The 25729-nt window shown below is 38.2% G+C and overlaps 2 protein-coding genes across 3 annotated transcripts; one reads left to right on the forward strand and one right to left on the reverse strand.

The window, feature by feature from the left end:
• Window positions 1–705: 705 nt before the first annotated feature.
• LOC145787625 (uncharacterized) lies at window positions 706–13043 on the reverse strand. 2 transcript variants are annotated; one of them, XM_082599414.1, is made up of 6 exons: window positions 12919–13043; window positions 9989–10331; window positions 7675–7819; window positions 4146–4365; window positions 3024–3144; window positions 706–1975 (listed from the first exon to the last, which is right to left on the reverse strand). In XM_082599414.1, the coding sequence occupies exons 2-6, from the start codon at window positions 10128–10130 to the stop codon at window positions 1005–1007; spliced, it is 1599 nt and encodes a 532-aa protein (XP_082455540.1). In that variant the 5' UTR covers window positions 10131–10331; window positions 12919–13043; the 3' UTR covers window positions 706–1004. The 2 variants fall into 2 exon arrangements, with proteins under 2 accessions (XP_082455540.1, XP_082455532.1); XM_082599406.1 differs by lacking the exon at window positions 12919–13043 and adding an exon at window positions 10528–10708.
• LOC145787639 (uncharacterized) lies at window positions 5085–25568 on the forward strand. The gene is made up of 2 exons (XM_082599424.1): window positions 5085–5320; window positions 23969–25568. Exon 2 carries the CDS (start codon window positions 24067–24069, stop codon window positions 24880–24882), a length of 816 nt encoding a protein of 271 aa, XP_082455550.1. The 5' UTR covers window positions 5085–5320; window positions 23969–24066; the 3' UTR covers window positions 24883–25568.
• Window positions 25569–25729: the final 161 nt, after the last annotated feature.

Here is a 25729-nt window from a genome sequence, read left to right on the forward strand (position 1 = left end):
GCGGGCATGTAGTGCGAATGCCAGATCAGCGTCTCCCTAAGCAAACGTTTTACTCGGAATTGGCTAAGGGTAAGCGTTCGGTAGGTGGACAAAAGAAGCGGTATAAAGACTCACTGAAGAGTAACCTTAAAATGTGTAATATCAATTACACAAGCTGGGAGGAAACCGCAGAGGATAGGCTGCTTTGGAGATCTGCCACTCATGAAGGTGTTGCCATGTTTGAGAAGAGCAGATCTCAAAGGTTAAAAGAAAAAAAGAATGCAAAGAAAAGAACGACAATCACACCCACAACCAACTCTCCCTAAGGATCTTAAATGTACCAAGTGTAACCGAACTTTGAAAGCCAGGGTTGGACTCATTAGCCATTTAAGAACTCACCGTTAGCTTTTATTTTATTGCGAAGGCCATCATCCTTGAAGACGAGGGATAGCCATTATTATTAGTTAGTTATGCAATGCAACCAACTATTAAATATGGATAAGTTAGATGGCCTACTCGAATGTAGCTACTGTCTTGTAGCTTGGTTACGTATTACTATATAAAAATTGCTCATGCCATTTCATTATTCGGCCATCCTTTTAAAAAAGAAGCCTAGCCTATACAAACCACCAAAGCGCACAATCGAAATTGCAAGGAATTTTTGATGTATGTTTTAGTCCCAACCTAACCTTGAAAAAGGCAACCTACAAGTCCTACAACCCAAAATCTGACTCAAACTTCCAAGCTTAGGCTAACATAGCCTAGGCTCGAAAAATTGTATTTTGAAATGAGCCATATGAGTACGCCTAAATAGAAACATACAAGACTATATATAAAGATTTATAAAATATATTGTACTTTGATAGGAATACAACCTGAATTTTTTAAACTAAATCCGACTCGGTTTACAACTTTAAAAAGAACAAGATGATTGGCTTATTCTCTTTGACATTTTCAAAATAAAAATTTTTGAACTACCTGTTGTAGGCCGGGGTAAAATTAAAAACATCAAATGCCAACTTATGTTATCTTTGATCAATGAATTCACGAACATTTGATGAAAGTTCATCTTTCCGTTCGTGCGTTGCTTCAAGAAGAACTTTTTTAGCCTGATACGAGTCGGCGAGGGCAATACCACTTTCTATACGGTCAATGTAATCTAACATGGCGTCAAACTCTTTGCGGCTTTTCACCTTGTTTATGCGAGGTGATAAAACAAGGTTCGCAGATTGTTCATTGCGTAAATAACTGCTTTTGTTTTTCATAAAATGTTCAAGAAAAGGCATTTCTCGTGCCGAGTTTGTTCTTAACCTGTTGACAATCGCCTGTTTCCTTGTAATTGTAGGTGACATCATCATACGTTTCATGCGCTCCGCATGAAGATTTTCCGCTTTTTCTTGCATTTTCCGCTTTATTCTATCGTGATCAAGGTTTGCCATTGTTTGTTGAGGTGTATCGCGAGAACTTCTCCGCCGGGGGCTTGCTGGGGCTGAAGAAACACCACTTGTTGGGGCTGCCATTGATGGTCTCCTGTGAAACATTAATAAATTCGGAGCCCGTAAACTGCCTCGTCGACGGCTAGAATGAAAGGCCGTTTTATTTCTTTTTTCCGCTTCTTCTACGTTTCCTTTGAACCGAACCGACGCAGACGCAGTTGCAGGACGTTTCCCAGATGGAGTTTGAACTTCCACGTTCTGCACGCTTGGTTCTTCGCAAATAGTTTGTTGGTCATTATATAATAGACTTTTCACTTGATGCGTCACAAGTATGCCATCCCGTTCACTAGAATCACTGTTTTTGTTTGAGTTCTGTCTATTCATTGGCGCTGTGCTGGGTCTGACGTTGACCCTGATGACTTCATCAATCAACGCTGTGTCTGTTTCGTCATCATAATCGTCATCGTCTACCGACATTATGGCATTATTGCTATACCCTGATCGAGCGCTGTTTGTTCTTGTGCTTCTAGAGCTTGAACCAGGTCGACCGAATAGTTGATCTGCAAAGAAATTTCAAAAGTAATGTTGAGCTGTTTGTTTGTTTGTTTGTTTATCTTTATTCTGCATTGCGGGAAAGCGGACTTGAGCGCTATGCATCGGTGTACGCCTTCCGACGTACACCTGACCCACGCTGCAGCCGACGGCAATGTCTTTTCCGGTTGTCTACTCTACTTATGACTTAAATTTGGTACTACCCATTACTCGAAATCGATCACTGGGTAGAGGCAATTATCGTAAAGTTTCTTGCCCAGAGAAACAACAGCAAGTGCGGGTGGCTGGAGTCGAACATGCAGGCTCTCGACTGCGAACGCAACGCGCTAACCACTCGGCCAGTTACAGGTAGTTACAGTCGGTCAACGCCGTTGAGAGGCTAATTTGGACCAATGACATTCCCTGGCCTCAAAATCACAACGTTGCTAAAATCGTTGCTTCAACAATCGAAAACTCCACTCTGTCAATCTCGGTGACCGGGCCTGCGGCAGTGATTCACAGCCTTTACAAGTATGCAAAACTACCAGGATTAAGCTCTGCAAGAAGCTTTCTCAGTCCGAGGATAAAGATTCAATCAATCAATGCGTTATGGCAAAAGCAGCGTTTAAGCAGCGTTTTCTAACTTTCTGAACCTTCCGGAAAGATTTTGGTAACCTAAAATCCCCCCGAACCCTGATAAAAAAAACACCTTCTGGGACCCTCCTGCCGACGCTATTGGTCACAGTAGGCAGTATTCAGTCACCTTATATATAGCTTGACGTAAAATTATTATACTTAAGTTATTTGGACTATTTGTAGTTTCGTTTGAGTAACCTCATATCCGCTTGCAAGCGTTGGCGAGCAAAATATAAGGTCATTGCAAAAAGACCTATAGGTGGGATGGCCGGTTCCGTTCTCACCAATTTATTTTTAGCGATAATACACACACAGTATATCGCACGCTCGATGGAGGTGAGCTGTGTTTAATCTTCTATCCATCTGAGTGGAGAATCTAGTTTTTATGCTTTTAAGGCAAGCGCCTCATTCAGCCATTCCAGTTTTACTTAATTGCTTTACCGTTAATCCCATATTGGGTTTCTTTTGGAAGGTTCGATTTGTACAAGTGATCAGCAGCTGACGGAGTCCTTGCTCCTCCACCATAATTAGCTTGTGCTTCTGCACTCACTTCAGGAGTCACCTGAATGATGTAGTACATTAGAATTTTTATAGCTCTCATAAGTTTCTGTTTAGAGCCCTGGTAAGACATTCGAAAGGGGGTCGGTTCGATGCCGTTCAAGAGCACGGGACTGTGTCTTGGGCAAAACATTTAAAGACACGCTTGAAGGTCTACACAAAGTTTGACTTTCTTGCCTTCCCATGCGCTTAATTTAAATCTTCAACCACCGGGCGTTAGCCTGAATACGACAAAAAAGATTTGATTTTTCTTTTTGCTATACGGTAGCTTTAATCATAAGAACGTTACTTTTGCGTTACAGAGACAAAATTAAAATCATTGAAAAATTTTCGAATTCAAACTTTAAAAAAATTTTAACTTCCTACATGTTATTTGTTATGAGACGTTGTCCAAAACTATGCAGAAAAATTGTATTGTAGATAAATACTAATCTAATAGTTTACATCCAGCCAGTAGCGTAGCCAGAAATTTTGAAAGGGGGGGGGGGGGGTGACGGCAGGCGAGCGAAGCCCGACGGCGTGTTTGCCTTTTCGGAAATAAAGCTAAGTCTCTATGTTTTCTTGTTGCTAATTCCTGGCTGAGATGTTTGGTATTGGCAAAACTCGCTCTTTAATGCAGTTTCGTTTAAAATTAGGCAAACTTTGTTTTAGACTGAAAGCATCATTCTCAAGCATAAAGAGACTGAAAGCATCATTCTCAATATCGTGACATCACATGCGTGCCAAAGGGGGTTGTAACCCCCAAAACCCCCCTTGGCTACGCCAATGCATCCAGCCAAAAAGCTTACATCTACACTCTACAGTCAAACATCAGGTTCATTCATTGAGAAGCTCTCACCATCTGAACCTAGATAAGAGCCAAGGAGGACATTTGTCTTTACGCGCAGTATCAAGAGGCCGGAAAAAAGTCACTTTAAATTCATGTAACAATGCACACGGCGTAACAACAATGACTCAAACGTTGCTACCACAAGACACGAAATTTGTCATTGTCTACGAGCTTACCAATCGCTCTGGTGGTACGATTCCCTTTTTCTTGTAATACACAAGAGGAGGATCATTATCTCTGTACCCTCCTGAAAGGGACTTGGCTTTATTAAGAAACACCTTTGACAATTCTTGCTTTACACCATAGTGTTGTCTTCTGCGTTCTTTGTCCATCATCTCCTGAGCCGCTTCGGAATTCCGTAGGCCAAGTTCCAAAGCAGCCAGTTCAAGTTGTCGTCTGCATAAAAAAATATATATTTCCAATATTTAACAAGTAACAAAGTAGGTGTCCAACTTATTGTTATATAGCCTACACCCTCAACGAAAGTTGTAACCGACAAGAAGAAAATCTCCCCTCAGCCGGCTGAATGTGAATGTTGCACCTTCAGCTTGTACTTTTTGTGTCGATAATGTGACATTTGTGTGAACAGTTTGAGGATCTGGTCGTGTTTCTCTTTAGATTTGCCATGGACCTCAATAGGCGATTCTATGCAAAAATGAAAACGTTTTCGTCCGCATGTAAATACTACAGAATTAAAATTTTCTCTATTAAAATTATCTGGATCAGTTGAGTAGGCTATAAACTGTACCGTATTTGTAAGCTTTGTCGTCTGCGATGTACGCTAAAAACATGAAACAACTTTTGTTATTAGAAATTTTAGCTTTTTAATTGATTTAAATGTTTGTACAAAAAGACGCCATGTATGAGACTAAAATGTCAAATTAACAATTATGTCAGGAGTGGGCAAACCGTTCAGCTAGCGAGCCAAAATTTGGCGAAGTTTGAAGTGAGGGCCGTGTGAGTAAAAAATGTTTAGCTGGCTACACTTGTTATTTATCTATTGAGTTAAAGGGTTATAGGCGAATTCTTCGTAAACAATTCTTCGTAAAGTAATTCTTCGTAAGCAATTCTTCGTAAAACAATTGTTCGTAAACAGTTGTTGGTGAAATGAAATCCGTAAAAGAATTTTTCGTAAAGCATTTCTTCGTATACATCAAATTTCCATTGCATGCACGAATAAATGCTTTGGGAAGAATTGTTTTACAAAGAATTAACTTTACGAAGAATTGTTTTACGAAAAATTGCTTACGAAGAATTGCTTTACGAAGAATTGTTTACGAAGAAAACGTCGGACACCGAGTTAAAGCACGCGTCTTTTAGGCTGAAAATATTACACCATTGTGTCATTCAGGTGAGAAGTTAATTGTTGAGATCGAAAGTCATTCGAACATGGTTGCATAGCCTACAGAATGCATTACTGTATTTGAGAAGTCATTTGAAATGTATCATTAAGCAGTGAACAACAATGATAACCCCCATATGATTTTCAGAAAAATTACTTAATTCTCTGGGTCAAACAAAGGTTTTGCGGTTGCATTTACTTAACCTTGACATGATATTGTCTAATGTCTATATGTAGCCTAATTGTAAATACGCAAAAAAGTAGCCGAGGCTTAAAAATTCTCTGACTTGTTGAGCGCCACAAGTCTCAGGCTGCCAGACACAGACTGTATCATTGCAGATAAGCTTTAAACTAATTAAATAAGGTTGCCTGCTCTTTCACAAAAAAATGCTGAGCAGGACTTGGCTGTCAAACTGACTATTACTGCTGCAGCCTAAACCTTAACTTCGTGCTTTAAGCATGACCACTTCAATAGGAGGTTGGAGCTGTTAGCTGCAGCCATTATAGGCCTACTGGGAGAGATGTCTTGTAATTGTAAATGATGTAAGCAGAGTTGCCATACCGTCATTATTTCTATGATTTGTCCTTTTTTTAATTTTATTCCTCATTGCTGGTCTGCTGGAGCGAGCATGTAGAGAACGATAAAGCAAATAGAAAAATTTGGCACCAACAAAAGGGAAAGATGACTAAACTAAAAGGTTTAAAATGTGCATCGATAAAAATAAAACAGTGTTTGGAAAACATGTGATATCATAGAAAGACTGAGCAAAAGTAAAAATTACAGAAAACCGGCTCAGGGTGACCGTGCGGATTCAAAAAAATAAAAAATAATGATATAATTAAGTAACTTATAATAAAATACAGACATACCACTTCTGTTCAAACAATTCTTCTGTTCAAACACTTCTGTTCAAACATACCAACTTTGATCAAACAATTCCTGTTTGAATAATTTAAATTTTTGGCGATTTGAATGCAATTATTTCACCAAAAAAGTTGCTAAACTGATAAAAATGCAAAAAAAAATTGTATTTAAAAGCAATTTAAGGAAAAATATTATAATTGTTACAATTTGTATAAATGAAGGGCAACATTTAAAAAAATTAATTGTCCTCGTTTCTAAGAAATGTTCTTGTTTGTTCACAAGTCCCTATTTTGTCTTACTTTCAATGTTTTTATATTCAATTATGATATTCAATATTATTTTCAATTTCAAATATAATGACCATCCATTCAATAATAATTGGTGAACAAACTTAGCGAAATGACAGTCAAATCCCTGCCACAAGTGAAGGTAAACCTAGATCTTACCTGTCGTGAAATGCACGAAGTATTTTCTACAAACAAGGAGTTATAAGAACAGATTGTTTTTGGCAAAAAATATGTCATGGCATAAATGCAAAAATTTGTTTAAAAACGATTGTTTCGTTTGGTATGTTTATTTAATTTTTCAGTTGTCCTTATTTTTAGCCAATGTCGATGGTAACCCTTGATATAAGTATAAATCATCTCTGTGTTCTGATATAACTCTACTTGATCGTGTATTTACTTTATCGTTCTTTTCATTTTCGCGCCAGCAATGAAAAATAAAATTGAATTAAGTCACTCAGTAGGCTATAGTGAGACAGAAAGAGTTGCCAAAGACTTTTTTGCCTAGTAGGCTATTTAGGGCCCGATTAACCATGAGGCACACGAGGCACAGGCCTCAGGCCTCTTGGTTTTGGGGGCCCCGAATTTTTTTTACATTAGTAAAAGTTGAAGTGTAGTGAAAGTTGTTGTGCCAGTGTGTTCACAGTTGTTATTTTTGAGTAACGATTTCAAATTGTGTAAAGATTTCATGCTAGCATACACCGAGATGCCCATTATATTATATTATTAATGCTTGCATGTTCTTGGGCACATTTGCTATTCGCTACTTGGAAAGTTACTTGCTATATGCTAGGCTTCAGTTGAGCACTGCTGCTCTGCATCGAAAGCGATTGCTAATAGGAGCCTCTAAACGTAATTGTGCCTCGAGCCCCGTGAGCCTTAATTAGGCCCTGAGGCTATTGTGCTAAAAGTAGGCTAACATAATAAGTTGGGAAATCGTCAAACACAATTAATTAAGACAAATCGGTTATTAAAAGTAGCCAAATCGCCAAACCACAGATATGAAGCCAAATGCCTTGAAAATCGCCAATTTCTGGAATTTGGGTAGAGAGGTGATTTTTTTAACCATAGAAAAGTGTCTTCTGGAATTTGGCGATAAAATCGCCAATACGGCAACTTTGAAATTATGTCTTTTTTTTCTTTTTTTTATGTTATTCAAACAAGCCAATAAAGAAATTAAGAAACCAGAATGTTGTGACTTTATAGTCACTCACCGCCTTCTTCTTTCTTCTTTTTCTTTTCTTATTTTTTCTTGTTCTTTTATTCTCTCTTCTTCGATGTTTAGTTGGCGATCATAAATCTTTTCCAACTTTCTCATGTATTGCCCTTCTTTAGCGACCATTTCACGTTGACGTAAATCTAAACAAAGGGTTATAAGAGACATAGGCGTAGCCAGGGGGGCAAAAGGGGCCATGGCCCCTCCCCAAATTTTCAAAATTTGGATTCCGAAGTTGAGCCTTTTGTTGAAAATATAATAAGATTTGTAGAAAATTATATCGTTTTCCAAGACATCTGGTTATTAACACCCCCCAGAACTTGTTTTAGACACACAGAAAGACACCAATAAATTTTGTAAAAACAAATAAACGAACTATTTTTAAGTCAGATTCCAGCTTTTTTTTGGCTACGCCACTGAAAGAGAAGGGTGGTGCATTACTGGTAACGGGTGGTGCCGGTTTTTTTTTCAGGAGTCAGGAATTTTTACAAGGGATCTGGGAATTGGAACCTGGAGCTAACCTATTATACTTAGTAGTAGTGTGTTTGTATCCACTCCAGTGTCGTTTTGAGACGTTTGTTTCGTTTGTTGTCGAACATCTTTGAAGAAGCAGAAAAAATTGTGATTCCACCTTCTATCCCTACACGTTGTTATTTGTATGGACTAAAACAACTCCTTATCAACTGCTATAAATAAAGCATTCACGGAATGTTGGTTTGGTTTTATTTTTTGAATCTTTATCCTCGGACTGACAAAGCCTTGATAGATTATTTCTGGTAGTTTCGCATACTTGTAGAGGCTTTTGACGCAAGGCCGGTTATCGAGATTGACGGAGTGAAGTTTTCCGATTGTTGAAGTGTTGTTGCAGGGGAATTATTCCATTCACTAGGTGCCGTTGAATGGAGAACAGTCCTGAAATGCGTTGCTCAAGCGCACACCCCGAAAGTCGAACCAGCGCTGCTTGATCTTGAAGCTTCTTCGTTTACGACAGTGGTTCCCAATCTGGGGTTCGTGGACGCCTTGGGAGTCCATGAGAAAGCATTTGGGGGTTCGTGGTTACCTTGATGAATTTTGAAAAAAAAAAAAAAAACGAAAAGCGTTCTTTTTACTTTCATTTCTCTCTTTAAATGCAAATGTATCAAGCTCAAGCCACGTGAATAAACTGTGCCGGTATGCATTAAAATAAATCTATGCTGCTGCCCAGGCGCGAATCTAAGAGTTTTTTTCGGGGGGGGGGGGGGGGGGGGTGCCAGAAAATTTGAAAATCAATTAAAAAGAAAGAAAAAGCTAAACAGATATGAACAATGATACTACGACATATACGATATGCTAGAAAATAGACATTAAAACAACCATTTTCATGAATTGTGATGCCGAGGGACTAATATCAGCTGTTTAGAAGCATATCAAACTATTTGATGCGGAAACATACAATTTTTCACAAAATTTCGGGGGGGGCCGGGCCCCCTGGCCCCCCCCCCCCCATAAATCCGCGCCTGCTGCTGCCTACAGTGCGTAGGCCTACATTGACCTTAAACTAGGCCTACATCTACCACAACGCATGTCGATTACAGTCAAATCAGGATTGGCTGGTCTATTACTTAATAGAAAGCATGCGGTGCAACCAAAGTTCAGTCGTTTAGTTCAGGAAAGGCAACAACAGCCCTCTCATCACATTTGCTTACGTTGAAAAAGTTTCGGCAAGGCACATTGGTCATTGAGTCACCTTAATATTCAAATACTGCTGACATTTCTTGAACAATTCATTCATTTTCTTATTTGAGCAACTGTTTAACCTGATATTTGCCGCAGGAGTCATAGCGGCAATGCAATATGACACAGTACAGTAGTTAAATAACATAATTATTACAAGAGTCAATAGTATGTTAATTGAGTTTCAGGCAAAATTTAGGTAGGGGTCCGCAGAATTAATAATTTGTCTAAAGGGGTCCGTGACAACAAAAAGTTTGGGAACCACTGGTTTACGAGGTCACGCGCTAGCCAACTGAGAGCCTACTCAACGCAAACTTTTCGCAGCACTAGATACATGTCTTGGCCAAAGCAGTTCCACCACTCCATCAGCATAACACGTATGTAGGCTATGAACTAACAAGTCACATGCAATATTGAAATACTGTAGCCTACAGTAGCTGTTGTCAGCGAAGATAAAACCATCGAGAAAACATAAGGTGCATCACAATTACTAAATTAAACATCACCCATACTAGGCCTATTAGGCTAATTTCAGTTAAATAGTTTAGATTTCAGAATGACTTAAAAACTCTGATTACAAAACTTAGTCAACAACCAACCTTTATTCCAATCCAAATATGTGACCTGGACCAGCAATCTATCATTTTCGATTTTGTTTTTGTGAACCCTGAGTTTGTCATTTTTCTTTTCTTGCTTCTGTCGGTGAGCTATCAGTTTCCCCAAACGGTCTGCTTCCGCCATCTTTCAATGTTTCCAAAGTAATGTTGATCCACAATGCGCCTACATATTTTAAGTCTGTATTTGTTTCAAGGGTTTTGTCAAAGATCTGCTGAATTCAGTCAACGTCTCTAGGTCTGGTGCGACAGTTATTGAACAACTCTATGTCTTCCGTTTGCTTGTCTGCGATCTCGCTGATTAGAATTGTTCCGTAGTCTTGTTTCTCTGGAAACAAAGTGAAAACAGCGTTACGCCCAAAACGCGTTTATTATTAGAATATTGGCCGCCGTTAAACAGATCAAGCGGAATAGATACCATAGCTATTAAAGCGATTGTGTATTTAAGATGACACCAAATGGTGTTTACACACACTGCGTCATGTTTAAAGTACTTTTGGTGACTAAATAATCTCGCTATGTACCTAATTCGATCGAGATAAGTCTGTAAGGGAACGTTTGGCAGTTGAGGTCCACGATAACTCAAAAGCGGTTCAGTACCCGACATTGGTCAGTACCCGTTCAGTAGGTACCAGACAATTACTGTTTCTAGTATTTAAATTTTTAATGCTTCAGTTTATTTTTAATTTACTTTATCTAATTAGTATAACCTATATTTTGAAAGTAAACAGCAAGACTTAGATTTACATGTCTGCAACAACAGATATCAAAATATTTTTGTTTTCAAAAGCCTCAGTAGGAGCCTACTTCTAGCAATCACCGCCTACTTTAACTCAGTTTCTGGTACAGTACGTAAAAGTAGTAGGAGCTAACTTTTTGCTAACCCCAGACTAGCAGCTGGACAATTGTACCACTGAAAAGCTGAAAAATAATTCAGTAACGTATCTTTGCTGTGTTCATTCATATCCGCTTTCTGTTTTTTAAACGTCTTGTCACTTCTTCAGCTTCGTCTCACATTCTGCAGTAATACGATATAGTTTGCATGGTTGAGGCCTAATTACTAGAAATCTTATTTTTGTTTGTAAATTGGGTGCCAATTACATTCATCGAAAGGGTTTATATTTTTGGAATGCTTCTTCTTTCTGCGTGGACGGAATAGGTATACTTCATTCCACAAAACACTTCGAAGTGGCACATTGGGATCATGACACCGTATCATGTTACGACCTTTTCGGAATGCGTCATTCTGTGAAGTTTTGTATCTTATTGGTAAATGCGAAGGGGTTTGGCTCATGGCTCAATATTACAGGCTGGCCAAGCGCATTATCTGTGAAGCATTGCATCTAGCAAAATAATGTTTTCTCTTTGCAAAGTTATGCTTTTCACCAAATCCAACTTCAGCTATGTAATTTGAAGATTTAGTGGCCAGCAAAACGAGAAAGCCAATCTTTGTGTCTTCCATCGAGCATGTTATTATTGTTCGACTCCAGTTGAACCGTTTGTCATACCATCCAATAAAAACATCCAACGTCTAGCGACGTTAAAACGATGTAAAATGACAACTTTTAGGATTGCGGCAGTGTCATTTAATTTTTTTTTCAAATTCTGCAAAAGCAGATGAATTTTGAATTGTTGAGTTATTGAAAAAACTATGCCCGGTTAAAAACCAATTTACAGTATATTCTAATGTACCGTGCCACGTTTGAATCACATTTCCAATTCTCTACACAAATCTGCTACAAACAGTCCCAAGAGTCCCAAACAGCAAATCAGTTGCTTTTTACATTGATTCAACGTCTGTGGCAGACGTTAAAGCAATGGAGAAAAACGACTGATTTAATGTCTGGGCTAGATGATGTAATCCAGACAGCAAACCAGTCGTTTTTTACATTGATTCAAGAATTTGCTGTCTGGGAAACAACCTCTTGCAGAGACATCAATCGCTCCTTCGAAAATAATAAAGCGAAATGACATTTTAATTCATTCAAAATTCAACTTTCAAGGTTGCTTACTTCTCTACTTCCTGTTACTCTGTTTGAAGAAAAACTTTTGTAATTAATCGTACTGTGGTCAGCACTTACTTACAAACTATGTTGGTACCATGACTGCTTTGTAGCTCAACTCATTTACGGTTCCATCAAGATATTGCGTTGAGAGATGTGATAAGCATAGAGGCATAATTGGATTACTTGCATTAAAAGTTTAAAGGACACCTTGTTGTGTCAAAAGAGTACTTCAATGATGAATTATATTAGCACTTTTATTGGGGGTTGGTACTCTATACAAAGTCAAATGCTAGTGATGAAAAAACTTTCAACTAGGATTTATTGCTGTAAAGAACAATCTCGTTCCTCAAAGGCAAAGACTTGCTGTTGCTCTCTGTTGTTTATTAAAGACAGAACTATGCCTGTAAGTTCAGTAATAGCCTAACTGTTGCTGGAACTGCTACCATTGAACCTATACGTTCTAAGACTCTACGTTTAGTTGATATTTTTTCTATTTTATTTATTCATCTATGTACATTTCTTTTTCAAGCAGTTCATGGCAACATGTTTTCAGAATAATCGTAATCGATGATTCATGTCAGACCTGGCCAACATAATAGCCTATTGCCCATCTTGGAAGCAATGGAAGGGCTGCAGATGAGATGCCTGACTATAAACGATCCAAACCCAACGCTATGAATGTACTACGGTACTAAGAACTGAGCTAGAATAAAGAGAACAAAATGTGGATATTAAACGCAGGTTCAGCAAAAGTTTCAAAAACTAAACTGTTTTTATCTTTAGTGCTATTAAAAATCAATTTAATTTTACCGTAGGCTAATTATATTTAAAAAATTCTTGAAGCGTATAATTTTGAATGTGAAATTGGATATGTAGCTTACTGTAGTAGGCTATTTGCAATATTCTTACCTGGATTCAACGCAGCGCAGGCGTCATTAAAAACTACTTTTGCATTTGAAGTAAATTGAACTGTTGAGAAAGTAGGTTGTAACGGACCAAAACGTTTTTGTAATATTCTTCAAAACTAAACAAGAATCAACTGCAAAAATATCACACTTATATCAAAGTATTTGTTCAAGCCCTTGATGGTTAGTTTTAACGGCTTGTACAGTAGGCTGTGTCTCCCAAAGCTTTAAAGTAGTCGCAAAAATTCAGCTACCTTTTTATCTTGATGGATTTCATAAAATAAAAGTGACTTCATTTTTATTATCACGTCCATTGCACAAATCACAATCTGATTTTCATAATAACCTCATTTTTTTGTTTTTCATTGTCATAAACAATCCATTCATATCAGATAAACTTTCACAAAAGTAATTTTCAGAAATATATTTAAAAGTACATTTTTCTAACTATTTTTCTGGGTTTATCCCACTTTGGTGTCGAAATCAAAATGTTTGAATTTTCTACACCAATAGGCTAGGCACGATTATGAGCTTGTCCTGGATACCAAACCATTACCGCACCATTAAACATTGGTGAAGGGTGTACATTTTGTCCAACCTGCGTTGTTTTGATCGTTGAATACTTCTGAATACTTCAGTTGAGTTTACTTCTGAATACCTCAATTGCTGAATACTTCTGAAACCCCGATGTATTCTGCTGAGATATCATCGCTAACTCACAGTAAGCCACAGGACCATGTAAGTGATTATAAACCAACTAAAAATTTCGTTTGTAGTCTCAGTGATCTTAAAATTTCTTCTTGTGTGATCGCCTCAGAGAGTGACCACTGACCAGTAGCCTACCTTAGCGCCGCATGGTTTCCATGACACTGAGAAGTAGGCTATTTTTATCTCTTACTGTATGGCCAATACTCCAGATAAGAGCGTGTAACCACTGAGTTGATACGCCTGGAAAGTATTGTAGCAGTAACCATTCAGTGCATACGATTCAGACAATTTCTGAATACTTTTTTCCCATGACGTTGTCTAAGTAACGAGTATACAACAAAAACTGTCAAAACATTGATGAATATGATACAAGTAGGCGCGTGCTATGACGAAATTGGACACAAAGATTTATCATATGAGTCACTCATACCCATGAAAGTAAATTGATCTTTTAATTTAATTTCTATCCACAATTTTTTTTGTCAACGCTTACAGGGCAGCTTTTCATTATAGGAGCCCAATAGTTTATAAACATTTCTTTAAAAATTTCCTTTTCAACACACGAATTGTCTGTCTATAAACTGATTTCCTATTCTGATCTTTATTTATTTTTTTATTGCTATTTATGATGGTAATGGACAAAGTAACGTCCCTGTCATACTGCAGCTGCGATGAAGACTTTCTTTGTCGGGAAGCACTAAAAGTAACATGATATATATAAAACGATTTCGAAAAAAGAATTATAAATTCTATTTACTAGTCTCGTAGCCAAGAAACTGCTGTTGTGAAATATCTCTTTTTATCAAGACCTTTATTTGCTCACTAAATTTAAAGCAATCTGCCATCTTGCAGGGTTAGGTTTTGTTGCTTTTTACACAAAACGATGTAACCGAAATCATGCATGGTGGGCGTCCTTGCTCAAAGACACTTACAGACCAAGTGCACACAGCCTCGAACCGAAGTGGCTGTTATGTTCTGCAAACGTTCGAGTTCGACAACGTATACATTTTATAACGTCTCCCAAAACTGCATCAATGTTTATTAAATGAGTCTGAAAAATCTGTTACTTTTGGCCTAAACAGTTACAATTACATAAATACCTATTTTAAAAATACATCATTTGAAGACGTTGAATCAATGTAATAATACAGGTTGAAAACCGATTGGCACAGCAGGGTGTTTCTAAATCTCTGACAAAAGACGCTCTTTGCTTCAATGCCTTATGTAATTCTGTAGTTGAATGAAAACAGACGATCGGGATCTTTCTATTGTTATGTGGTGGAAATTCAATGTAACCACTTTGCTTCCTTTGTTTTCTTAAAAACATGATAATAAAAAGATATATTTTATAAAGTTAACAATAACAAATTCTTCAAACAGGTTGTCGCTGTGTGTCAGCACCGGTAATCATTGGACAGCTGTTGGGGCCACGGGTTTCTGTTTGCAAGATATTTACTGAGCAACATGACACAACGACAATAATGTTAACTGAAAAATCTTGTGTATTTACTGCCATACTGTTGCAAAACAAAAGCCCGCCATAACTGTCATTATTAAAATGATTTTGTAAGAAAAATCCTTATTGCAAAACTTTTAACATTAACTACAAAAACGTTTTGTTGAGTCATCTTGTTAATTTTCCCAGCAATTGCATAAGTACTAATAAAAAATAAAGGGCAAAAAATGTAGATACTAAACTCTTGTACAGTATATTTTGGGCTTTTTTTTATTAGATTAACCAGGCGTTCCAACCATTTTGCTCCTACGCGGACTCTTTTGACACAAAGAATTTAGAAACTAAAATGTTTAAATGAACAACATGGTGGAATGTTAGCAATAAAAAGCTATCTAGTTGATTTCTAGTAAATTAAAAAATAGTTTTGTCACATCCAATGGATAGCTTACTAGCAAAAATACGTGTACAACAACCGGAAACTGTAAGCCAGGGTTACTCAACTAATCTTAACAAAGGTCCAGTTTGACAAGGTGAATATTTTAGCGGTCCGGTGAATAAGTTATTTTACACGCAACCGCGAAAGTTAAACTATCTGCACCAAACCACCTTTTAGGTGAGTAACTCGAATTGGATTTCGGAGAAAGTAATGGGAAGTCTGGGAGTCGAAGCCACCCAGAAACTAGGATAATCACAGTAATAATTGCTTCCTCCCAGTAGAAATTTGTTTAAAGAAGGCCTGAAACGTGGCAATGAGGTTATTTTTTCAAAAGCTCAAGGTCCACCATCCACATCCAGAAGGTCATGATTCGGACCGCGGTCCGCCAATTGAGTAGCCCTGCCGTAAGCTATCAACTTCTGAGACTAATTCTGCGTCAGTTGTTCAAGGCCTTTACAAGAATCAAACACTACCATATGGTTGAGCTTCAATCGTTGTATGACAAAGGCCAGACGCTTATATGGTTTGCTTAGGGTGGTCGTGGCTACGCACACACTCTTGGCCTGGGACATGTCCACTGACGGTCCAACAAGGTCTAAACCAGCAGTTTCAATGAACTTGGTTCCAACGGGCTGCTGGATGCTCTATTTATCGAAACACGCCTTACAAGGTGCCTGCCCCACAGGCAATGCTCTCTTCCACCAAAAGCGATTACCAAAAAGATAAGCTTCAACGTGTTGCAAAATTTTTTGCATGGGTCGCAGTTTAGCTAGTTATTCTTGCTCAAGGACACCTACACAATGGTGCGGGTCCAGCAAGTAGTTTTAAGAGAGACAATTCCAACAAAACACAATGATATGTAGGTGTACATTAATCCAATCTTGCAAATACCTCCTGAATTAAGGGTACTTTTGTGTGTTTTAGGGGGCGATAAGGGCAATCGCTCACCTCTCCTAGATTCTCCACTGCCTCCACACTATAAATGCACGCTGCCCAAATACCAAAACTTAAAACCGTTAAGTTAGTAGGCTAGCTACTTTGAGCTTATTGCAGAAGAAATTATGAAACCAAGAACTCCTGAAAGACTAAAGGCGGGACCCATAGCTTTTCCGTAACTTATCTGAACAGTCTCCGACCATGCACTGAAACTACGTTGTAGGATTTGATTTTGTGAATATTTATTCCGAAGCAAGGCTGTGCACATTTTACTGAAAACTGATTGAAAAAATGTTTATTCGGTAGCCGGACATTTTGCCGAAAGGCATTTTGCCCATGTAGGAGTCCATGATTTTGCCGAATGGACATTTTGCCGAAAGAACTAATTGCCGAAAGGACTAAATGCCGATTGGACAAATTGCCGAAAATATACAAATGTATTATAATTATGCATTATCACAACGTCATAACACATAACCTTTCGGCAAAATGAGTTTCGACAAAATGTCCATTCGGCAAAATGTCCGCGCACGGTTTATTCAAGGACTGATAACGCCAACTTAGAAGATTGACCTTGGCAGTTTTTTATACTTGTGAATGCTTCGAACTATTAATCCAGGCCCAGTCACCGAGTTTGGCTGCGTGAAAACTGAAGTTTACGCATGTTGTTAAAGTATTTTTGCAAAATTACTCCATTCTTTTGGTGCCGCTGAATGGAGAGCTATCATTGAAGTAGCCTACGTTGCTCAAACGCACACTCTGAGAGCAGGCCCGGATGTAGGGGGGGCAGTTGGCCCGAGCCCCCCTATGTGGAAAAAAATGTGATTTTGTGTTATTTTTTTCCCTTTGGCCTTTAAAGTTTCTGCAAAATGCTGTGCAGTACTGGACTGATGCTACTGTAGACGTAGACAGTGATGGGCATTATCGGCGATAATTTACCGGCGATAATTATCGGCGATAAATTTTTATCGCCTATCGTTATCGCTCAATTATTTTTTCAGTTATCGTTTATCGTTATCGCCAAAGGCAATATTTGATCATCGCCGATAATCGCCGATAAATTTTATTTCGGATCAACACACAAGTGGAAAGACCATGAAAAGTAATATTTTTACTAGCAACCTAGTGTAGTTATTGAAACTAAAATTGAAACCAGTTCTTCTTCAGTGCCTGAAGTGTGTGTGCACAGGTCGTTGTCAGGAGAGGGGGCACGCCCCCCTCTCCTTGTAGCGACGGCCCTGACAACACAATAATTTTTAGAATTGAAAATTGCAATGCAATGAAATGCATGCAACAATTCTTTTGTTGTTTTGCTGCAATCGGCAATCGCGAGTGAATTTTACAATTAAAATGTAAGCGCAAGTATAAGCGCAACAGGTTTAATATCATCATTTTATGAGGTGGCTCATACTGGACGACTTTTCGATTTTACATCGGAAACATGGTCTTTCGCGCCACCTCACGATCAACTATTTTATTCTTGTGTTTTCTTTTTCTCGTTGGAAGTGTTAGTTTTTAGTAATTGTCGTAAAAAAATAAAATCTCTCTCGTCAAAACATGAAACTTACTGTTTTAAGTGCATTAAATCTTTAGATGAGTAGATTAACTAAAATTGCAAGAACTTGCCTTGAGACGTGCGGTTACGCCACAAACTCAGTTTAAAGACAAAATTTACACACAATGACAACACAAGATCGGTTATAGACTGTAAGATCGATTTTTTTCTAGCTTGGCGATATAACTTTAATCCAAAAATAATAACCAAATGCGTAAGTGCCATTTAACTTAAAAAGTTATCCCATTTGTGCCGAAAGTGAAAGTACTTAAAAAAATTTTCGGAAAATTTAAATATTGCATAATTATGACCTAAAAAACATATCACAATTATTTTTTTCCTAATCCGTTATCAAATTTCACAAGTGTCTTGTGCGTAATGCTTAAGCGTTATTACATTTTACTTATCGCTCAAAGTGATAAATGGGAAATGTCTTGTTCATATCTTGTCATGTCATTATTGTCATCGAGCATTTTATTGAAATAAAAGTTCAAAAAATATGAAGATGAAAATTAGCAAAGTAACACAACATCACTGAAACAAGTCATTGCGGAATATGATATTGCTTGAAGCATTTGACATGCAGACCGACATCACATTTTTTGCATCTTGTAGTAGTTTTTGCATGACAATAGGCGGATCGAGTTGCGTGGTAAAATTATGCTAAATACAGTATAACCTTTCTTATTTACCTATGCGACATAACCTACCTCAATCAAATATTTTTATTTCCACAAATACAGTGCCTATATTGCAATTCTTATCTCAACAACTCAGCGTTCTGCCATTGCTTTAATGATAGTGTTTACAAAAAAAACAAAAAAAAATATCTGAAATTATCAGTAAATTACGATAATTATGTGATTGTTCTAAAACAAACACGACGAATTTGACCAGCTTGATGGATTTCGCTGCACAGTATGCACATTTTTACTACCAATAACGCTTAAGAGTATTGATAAATTTTCAAGCATTTTGCGTTTTTTGGAATTTTTTCAATTATTGCTGATTTTGCTGTAAACAGCCCTTTTAGCAGAAAGCAAAATACAAAGTTTGGAATTTTTTATGGTATTTTCGTTTGATTTGATTATTTTGCCTACTGCACGTAAGCGGCAGTGTAACTCAATTGATAAAAGCATCCAACTGGTATCTGAAGGTATAATTATAAGCACGGCGGTTACCTCAGTGGTTTGATTCTGGATCAAGAGGTTGAAGATTCGATACCCACTGCCGCTGTTGCGATTCTATTCATGCATAACTTACAAAAAGTTTTGTCCCTTTTTACAGTATATTATGTTCGATTTTTCGTCATGTTGATGAAAACAGTTCGTGCTGCATGGGATGGGGCAGCGCTAATCAAGAAACAAAAATTTATCGTTATCGGACATTATCGGCGATAATTTTATCGTTTATCGTTATCGCTTAACTTTTTTTGATTTATCGTTTATCGTTATCGCTTTAGGCATTTTTCGTTTATCGATTATCGCTTAACTGAAAAATGAGTTATCGCGCCCAACACTGGACGTAGAGATGGTTTTTCGCGCCTTGGGCTTGAAAAATTTTTTTGCACGGGGGCCCCCCGATCTAAAAGTGCCCCGGGCCCCCCATCAGCTAAATCCGGCCCTGTCTGAGAGTTGATCTAGCGTTAATTGATCTTGCAGTTTTAAATATTGTTCAAAACTTCGGTGGTTTGTCCACAAGTATTTGGCCCAGTACAGAAAGTTTGCCGACCCCTGCTATACAGGAGTCCACTTGCCAATATTTACAGTGTAGCAACCAACCAGCGCAAAGCAACTTTCGAATACAGTCTAACCGCGCAGTGGGTTGTGGCATTATAAACTAAGTCTGCATCTGTAGATGTTGCATCAAGCAGCGTTGTTTCAACGTAAAATTTTAATTTGGAGTAGCCAGAAAATTAAAGGGTTTGTTGACAAAAAACAAGAGGTTTTTTTTTAAAGAAAAGACCTGACATCACATGGTGACGTGACATTACATCGGCAGAAGATGACACTTGCAAGTGATGACTCAGCTATAAGCGCACAGTTACAAGCACGTTAGCCAGAATAAAAATAAAATACCTGAAGTGACAGTTTCCAATTTAAAATTTTTGTTCGGTTATTTGCAACACAAGATTTGCTTGGAAAGTGTTTGAGGTTTACCACATGTCAGATACGAGGCGGTCTAGAAAGTGTTTAAAGGGCCAGAACCAGGTGTCTCTATAAAAACTGAAACCGATTTTTTTTGTTCTCTTTTTCGAAACTAGCTAAGCTCTCTTGGTGACAAATTCTACTTTCGGGACTCATGTTGTCAACCTCCTCACTGTGAGTCCGAATAACTGAGCGATAAATGCTTCGTTAGTTTGGTTTTGAATCTTTATTCTCGGACTGACAAAGCCTCTGACAACTTGTAGAGGCTTTGAACTACTGTTGTTTGAAGTGTTGTTTGAAGTGGGCTATTCCATTCACTGGGTGCTACTGAAAAGAGAACAGTCTATAAATGCGTTACTCAATCGCACATCCGGAGAGCCAAACCAGCGCCGCACGATCTTGAGTCAGGCAGTTAGCCACTGAGTTAACGAGGCGGATTAATCAGGCTAACCACAACAAAGAAGCCACATCAAGGCATCTCCTTGGTGGCAAAACGATAAGATAGTCGGTTTTGCAAACAAAAATCGACAAGATTAATGTTTTTTTTTTTTATTACACAACAATAACAACACAGATAACAGATAACAAACACAAAGATATTGTACTCATAACCACATCAGCAAGATGCATTAGGTGTGCTTGTTTGAGCATTTGATGGACAGTGGCACGTAGTGAAGGAAATAAAATATATTCAACAGCACTTGAACCAAAGGAAGTTTTACTTTGCTAAGCTCGATTACTGGGCCTGCAACAGAGATGCAAAGTCTCTGTACAGGCTAAGGCAGTAGAGGATCGAAGGGTGGGCAATTGGAGATTGTAGCGATCACACCCCTTAAAACACAGAAAAGTAGCTTTATTCAAAGTGTATTTGCAAAGTCGGATAGTGTAGATCTTCACATCATTGTGTTTTGTTGAGCTCCCTTGGCAAGGGAGCAAGGTGCACAAAACAAACTGATGTGATAAGATATAAATAATCGCTAAACAAATCAAGCAAATGTTTGAAACTTTGTATAAAATGTAACACCTAAAAAAGTAGTAACCGTACTCTACTGCAAATATTGCCTGGCCGATGTAACTCACGTAGCTTAAGTCACGTTCCACTTTAAGACTTCCGATTTAATGACGTGCTCTTTCAAAAGCTACTCATAAAACAAAAATATTGTTAGATTGTGTAAAAAGCGCCCTAGCTAGCATCCAGTTCTTCGTCATATTGCCGATGTTGTGTCATTGTAAGAATGCCCTACCCAGACAGTAAATCAACTGTTTTTTACATTGATTCAACAGTAAAAACAGTTGATTTGCTGTCTGGGTAGTTTGCTGGGCTGGGACTGGGAAAACAAGTGTCTTTGAAGCACAATTTTCTAGAAATACGGAAATAAGGTTGGTTAAAGTAAGGCGTCAGTGTAAACGTCTGCATCCTGTTATTGAAACACAGGCGTCATGTCAAAGAACCTGTTGCTATCACAACACTATTCCCATGAAACAATGGGAAGAAGGCAATAGTGATGAATCGGGTGCACACTTTGGCGTAAGATTTGCTTAAAGACGTAATCTCAGCCAGCAAATTAGTCTGTTTTACAATGTAAAAAGGACTAATTTTTTGACTGGGATCGATGGTTAATTGGTCATACGGAAGGTGCAAAGCGAAGAGATGTAGAGATTGAAAACGTTAGATTTTGTGATTTTGTCATAAAAAGGAATTATTAATCATGAAATGAAGAAAAAAGCAGAAAATAACTTGAGGAAAAAATGAAGAGCAGCGAAACGCAGGCCACAGAAAACATACCAACTACAGGGCGGTTAAGGGCCAATTTAGATCTGGTCCTAACAAGAAGTCCGGCCCTCAAAATGATACATTTTATTAAAGAAAAAGAAATACTCCAAAAAGTAATGGTGTTTTCGTTGGTAATCTACAAAATCTAGGATGAGTGAGAGTCACTCTTAAACCAAAGTGGTTTAATAGAAAAAGTATGGTATGCAACATAGATTTATAAATGATATTGATGTAGGGTGGCTCTAGGGATGGTAGAAGTAGAGGATTGCTCATTGAAAATGAAAGTGGCTTAATCAAGGAAACTCGTAGACAGTTTTTGTAGAAAAAATTAGCAGCGCTCTGTAGTAATGCAAACAGTGTAGCGTTTTCGTGTTTGTAACGCTTCTAATGAAAGTGTTAACTTTATATGCAGTTTGCATAACGTTGCTTGCGTCAATTTAAGTTGTTCACGCGCACTACAGTCCATATACGCCAATAGCCTAACAAATTTCAGCTTCAGTCATTTCCTTCATAATAAAATCTTTGCTAATCCCATGATTCTATAAACAATAAGGAGAGATTGTACAAAAGATTTTGTGTTTGTTTTCGGCTGAAATCAAAAGAAAATGACTCTGCAACATGATATGATGAATATGCAAAAATAAAACTCACACGGATGTGAACAGGGGCGGCGGAACGATTTTTGAGTGGGGGGCAGGATCATGAAAAAAGGGCACTTTTGTTGCTGAAAAGCCAATTTTTTTTAAAGTTTCAAGATAAGATATAGCAATAATGCTCATTTACGGTATTAGCTCATTATTGAGTAATGATACAGTAAATGAATGAGTAAAGTGTCCGGTACACAAATATCTATGGCACGGAAGGGCATCATGCTATGTTATAATGATGTAACCAACTGTGATACGGAATTGTGAGTCGTGAATATTGTTTCGAGGCAAAAATGAAAGGTTATAATTAGGCTAAAAGCGAATAGCTGAAATTGTTATATTTCAAAATGTGCAGTAGCTTACGTGACCTTAAAAGGGCACCATTGCCCCTCCTGCCCCCTATCCACAGAAAAATTGAGGGTAGGAGGGCATCCGCCCCCCGTTTCCGGCGCCCCTGAATGTGAACAACGAGATACTGTAACGAAGAAATTCACAGCGCTTCAGCAAGCGAAATGTTGGCGACAAACTACTTCTTTGTTTACTGGCTTTATGTAAAAAAAGGCAGTTTCATCAAAACTAATGCTGGTAGGCCGTTTCTAGTTTCATCCATTTTCTTAGCTGAACTCTCAACTTATGAAATAAGGGCGTTGCGTGGTGGCTCTGTTCATTCCAGCACACTCAGAGTGGTCAAAAAGAGCTGGAAGAAGGGTGTCGTGAGATATCTTTGACTACGTCCACAATTGGTAAAACACACAACACAAAAATGGATGAATTGTTGATTTTTTCCCTCAAAAATAAACCCTGGTTAAAGTTCAAAATTTTAGTACAACATTTGCATCAAATGGTTGCCAAAATTAGAAGAATAGTCAAACAGAAAAAAAACGCGTCAAAAAGTCTTGCAAACGACCGCTATGCAGTAATATAACGTCCAACTAAAATAACAACTCGGCCATGACCAGGCGCGAATCTAAGAGTTTTTTTCGGGGGGGGCCAGAAAATTTGAAAATCAATTAAAAAGAAAGAAAAAGCTAAACAGATATGAACAATGATACTACGACATATACGATATGCTAGAAAATAGACATTAAAACAACCATTTTCATCAATTGTGATGCCGAGGGACTAATATCAGCTGTTTAGAAGCATATCAAACCATTTGATGCGGAAACATACAATTTTTCACAAAATTTCGGGGGGGCCCGGCCCCCCCCCCCCATAAATCCGCGCCTGGCTATGACCTAAATCTGTCTAAAAAGAAACTGTAAAACTACAGTATAGTAGACCAGCAGAAAGTAGATTAGAAATAAGCAGAAGTTATTATCATGTTTTGTTTTTTTTATTACTAAATTTTATCACTCGTCATAATTACAGTTTGATGCTTTTATGTATTTCTAGATTTTATATTCCTGCAACTGTTTTTCTGTACGGTGCTGTTAAAAAAACATAAGTCGTAAGTTGAAAAGCCGAGTTCAGAAAGACAGCAGCCGATCATCATGGAGTATGATACTCTTGTTGACGAAGAAGCAGTCACCGTCATGCACTTAAGCGAGTTTATGGATTATTTGCCAGAATGTTTTCATTGGACCCAAGATGGCAAAATTTCTCATGACCCAAACAAAGTCAACCTCTTCTTGGACAAACAAAACCTCTTCTTAAATTCCCATAAAAAAACGATCAAGGTGAAAGGCAGTGAAGATTTCTTTATGCTAAAGAGAAGACTACTCACTTTGCCCACGTACTTCAATATCACTTTAGGTAGAGATATTAACATGTCTTGCTTTCATCATTTTATAGTTTGCATCAATCCTGGTAATAATGCCATCTACGACCAATTGCAAATACATCTGAATCAATGCGAAACTAGTTTGTTTCAAGGAAAATATTTTACCCTCAAGGTAAAGTTGAGCTCCATGTTGAGATGCTGGTATGAAGTCGTCAATGATTTGCCTCCAGACAGAAGTATAAGCTCAAATTCCACACTCTGTATTACAAATTTCCGTGAGGAATGCAATCTGTGCTACAGCCCCACTTTGTGGGCCGTGTTGTTTCCTGTCATGTTACTCTTGGGGACACCATACTTGATATACAGAGCATTGATTTGCGACGACATTAGCATGCAACTAAAGGCGAGAATAACACTTTTAATTGGAGATTCTGAACCTTTTCGGCCGCGCGGTCGTCATTCTAATATTAACCATAGGGCTCCCAAAGCAAAACCTCCTTTCCATCTTCCTCCCTCCTACAACAAAGCATGTGGAGGGAAAAGCAGCCCTCCTCCTCCTTATCAAGATGCTGATAGTGCGAGCTAGCCTCATAAACAAATTGAAATCTGGATCAATTCAATGATATTACCTCACGAGGTGGTTTAGTCTGGCGATCGCACGTCAAAGAAAACACTTAATTGAACTATGATTGTATTTATGACGACTTTACATTTCACTGTTGATTGTTACGTAACAACCAGAGGCGTGGCAAGCGCCCTCCGTACCCTCCGACCGAGCTTAGGAATGCAATGTATTTTATGTAAAAGATAGGTACATTTAAATGCTTGCCGATGTTGTAAATGGAAATTACTCGTACAAAATTGTTCACGGGCCGCACAAAACCTACACACGGGCGGCCCGTGCGTGCCAGGGTTTGAACCACGCTGCTTCAAGGCATTGCTTCTTTGGCATGAGGTGTCACACGTTATGCCATCCAGGCGCTGCAGCCAATGAACTGGGCTGCCCCAAACATAGTGGAAATGCTATTCTCATAGTGCTTGATAGCCTCAGACAGAAAATCAACCGTTTTTTACATTGCTTCATCGTCTGCAATGTTCAAAACGGTTGATTTGCTGTCTGGGGCTATCAAGCACTATGAGATTAGCATTTCCACCATGTCTGTGATCTAGCGGTATCCTGCTCCAGCTTGCGAAATTACTGTTTTTACATCATTTCAACGTCGCCAAACGATTACTTTACCAGCAATAAACACGTCACAGCTGTGCTCTGCATCGGATATGAAAAGTTGATGTTTGGCAGTTTGTGTTTAAACCGAAACTGTCAGCGAGAGTCGTCGTTACTTCGCATTGCTTGTCAGTTTTGTTTATGTTTACATTTTGTTCTTTTTCTCACTTTCGACCTGCGGGGGTTTCCCCTGAGCAGCAGCAAGCAC

The sequence above is a fragment of the Aplidium turbinatum genome, chromosome 2, assembly GCF_918807975.1.
Source record: "Aplidium turbinatum chromosome 2, kaAplTurb1.1, whole genome shotgun sequence".
In the NCBI taxonomy this organism is placed as follows: domain Eukaryota; kingdom Metazoa; phylum Chordata; class Ascidiacea; order Aplousobranchia; family Polyclinidae; genus Aplidium; species Aplidium turbinatum.

Excerpts from the sequence above, each read along its gene's own strand:
- LOC145787625 (XM_082599414.1), bottom strand. The coding sequence starts at position 10,130 with ATGGCGGAAGCAGACCGTTTGGGGAAACTGATAGCTCACCGACAGAAG. Across the intron at positions 7,820-9,988 it reads ATATTTGGATTGGAATAAAG|ATTTACGTCAACGTGAAATG; the intron begins GTTGGTTGTTGA and ends CCCTTTGTTTAG. Across the intron at positions 3,145-4,145 it reads TCGTACCACCAGAGCGATTG|GTGACTCCTGAAGTGAGTGC; the intron begins GTAAGCTCGTAG and ends TACATCATTCAG.
- LOC145787639 (XM_082599424.1), top strand. The coding sequence starts at position 24,067 with ATGGAGTATGATACTCTTGTTGACGAAGAAGCAGTCACCGTCATGCAC.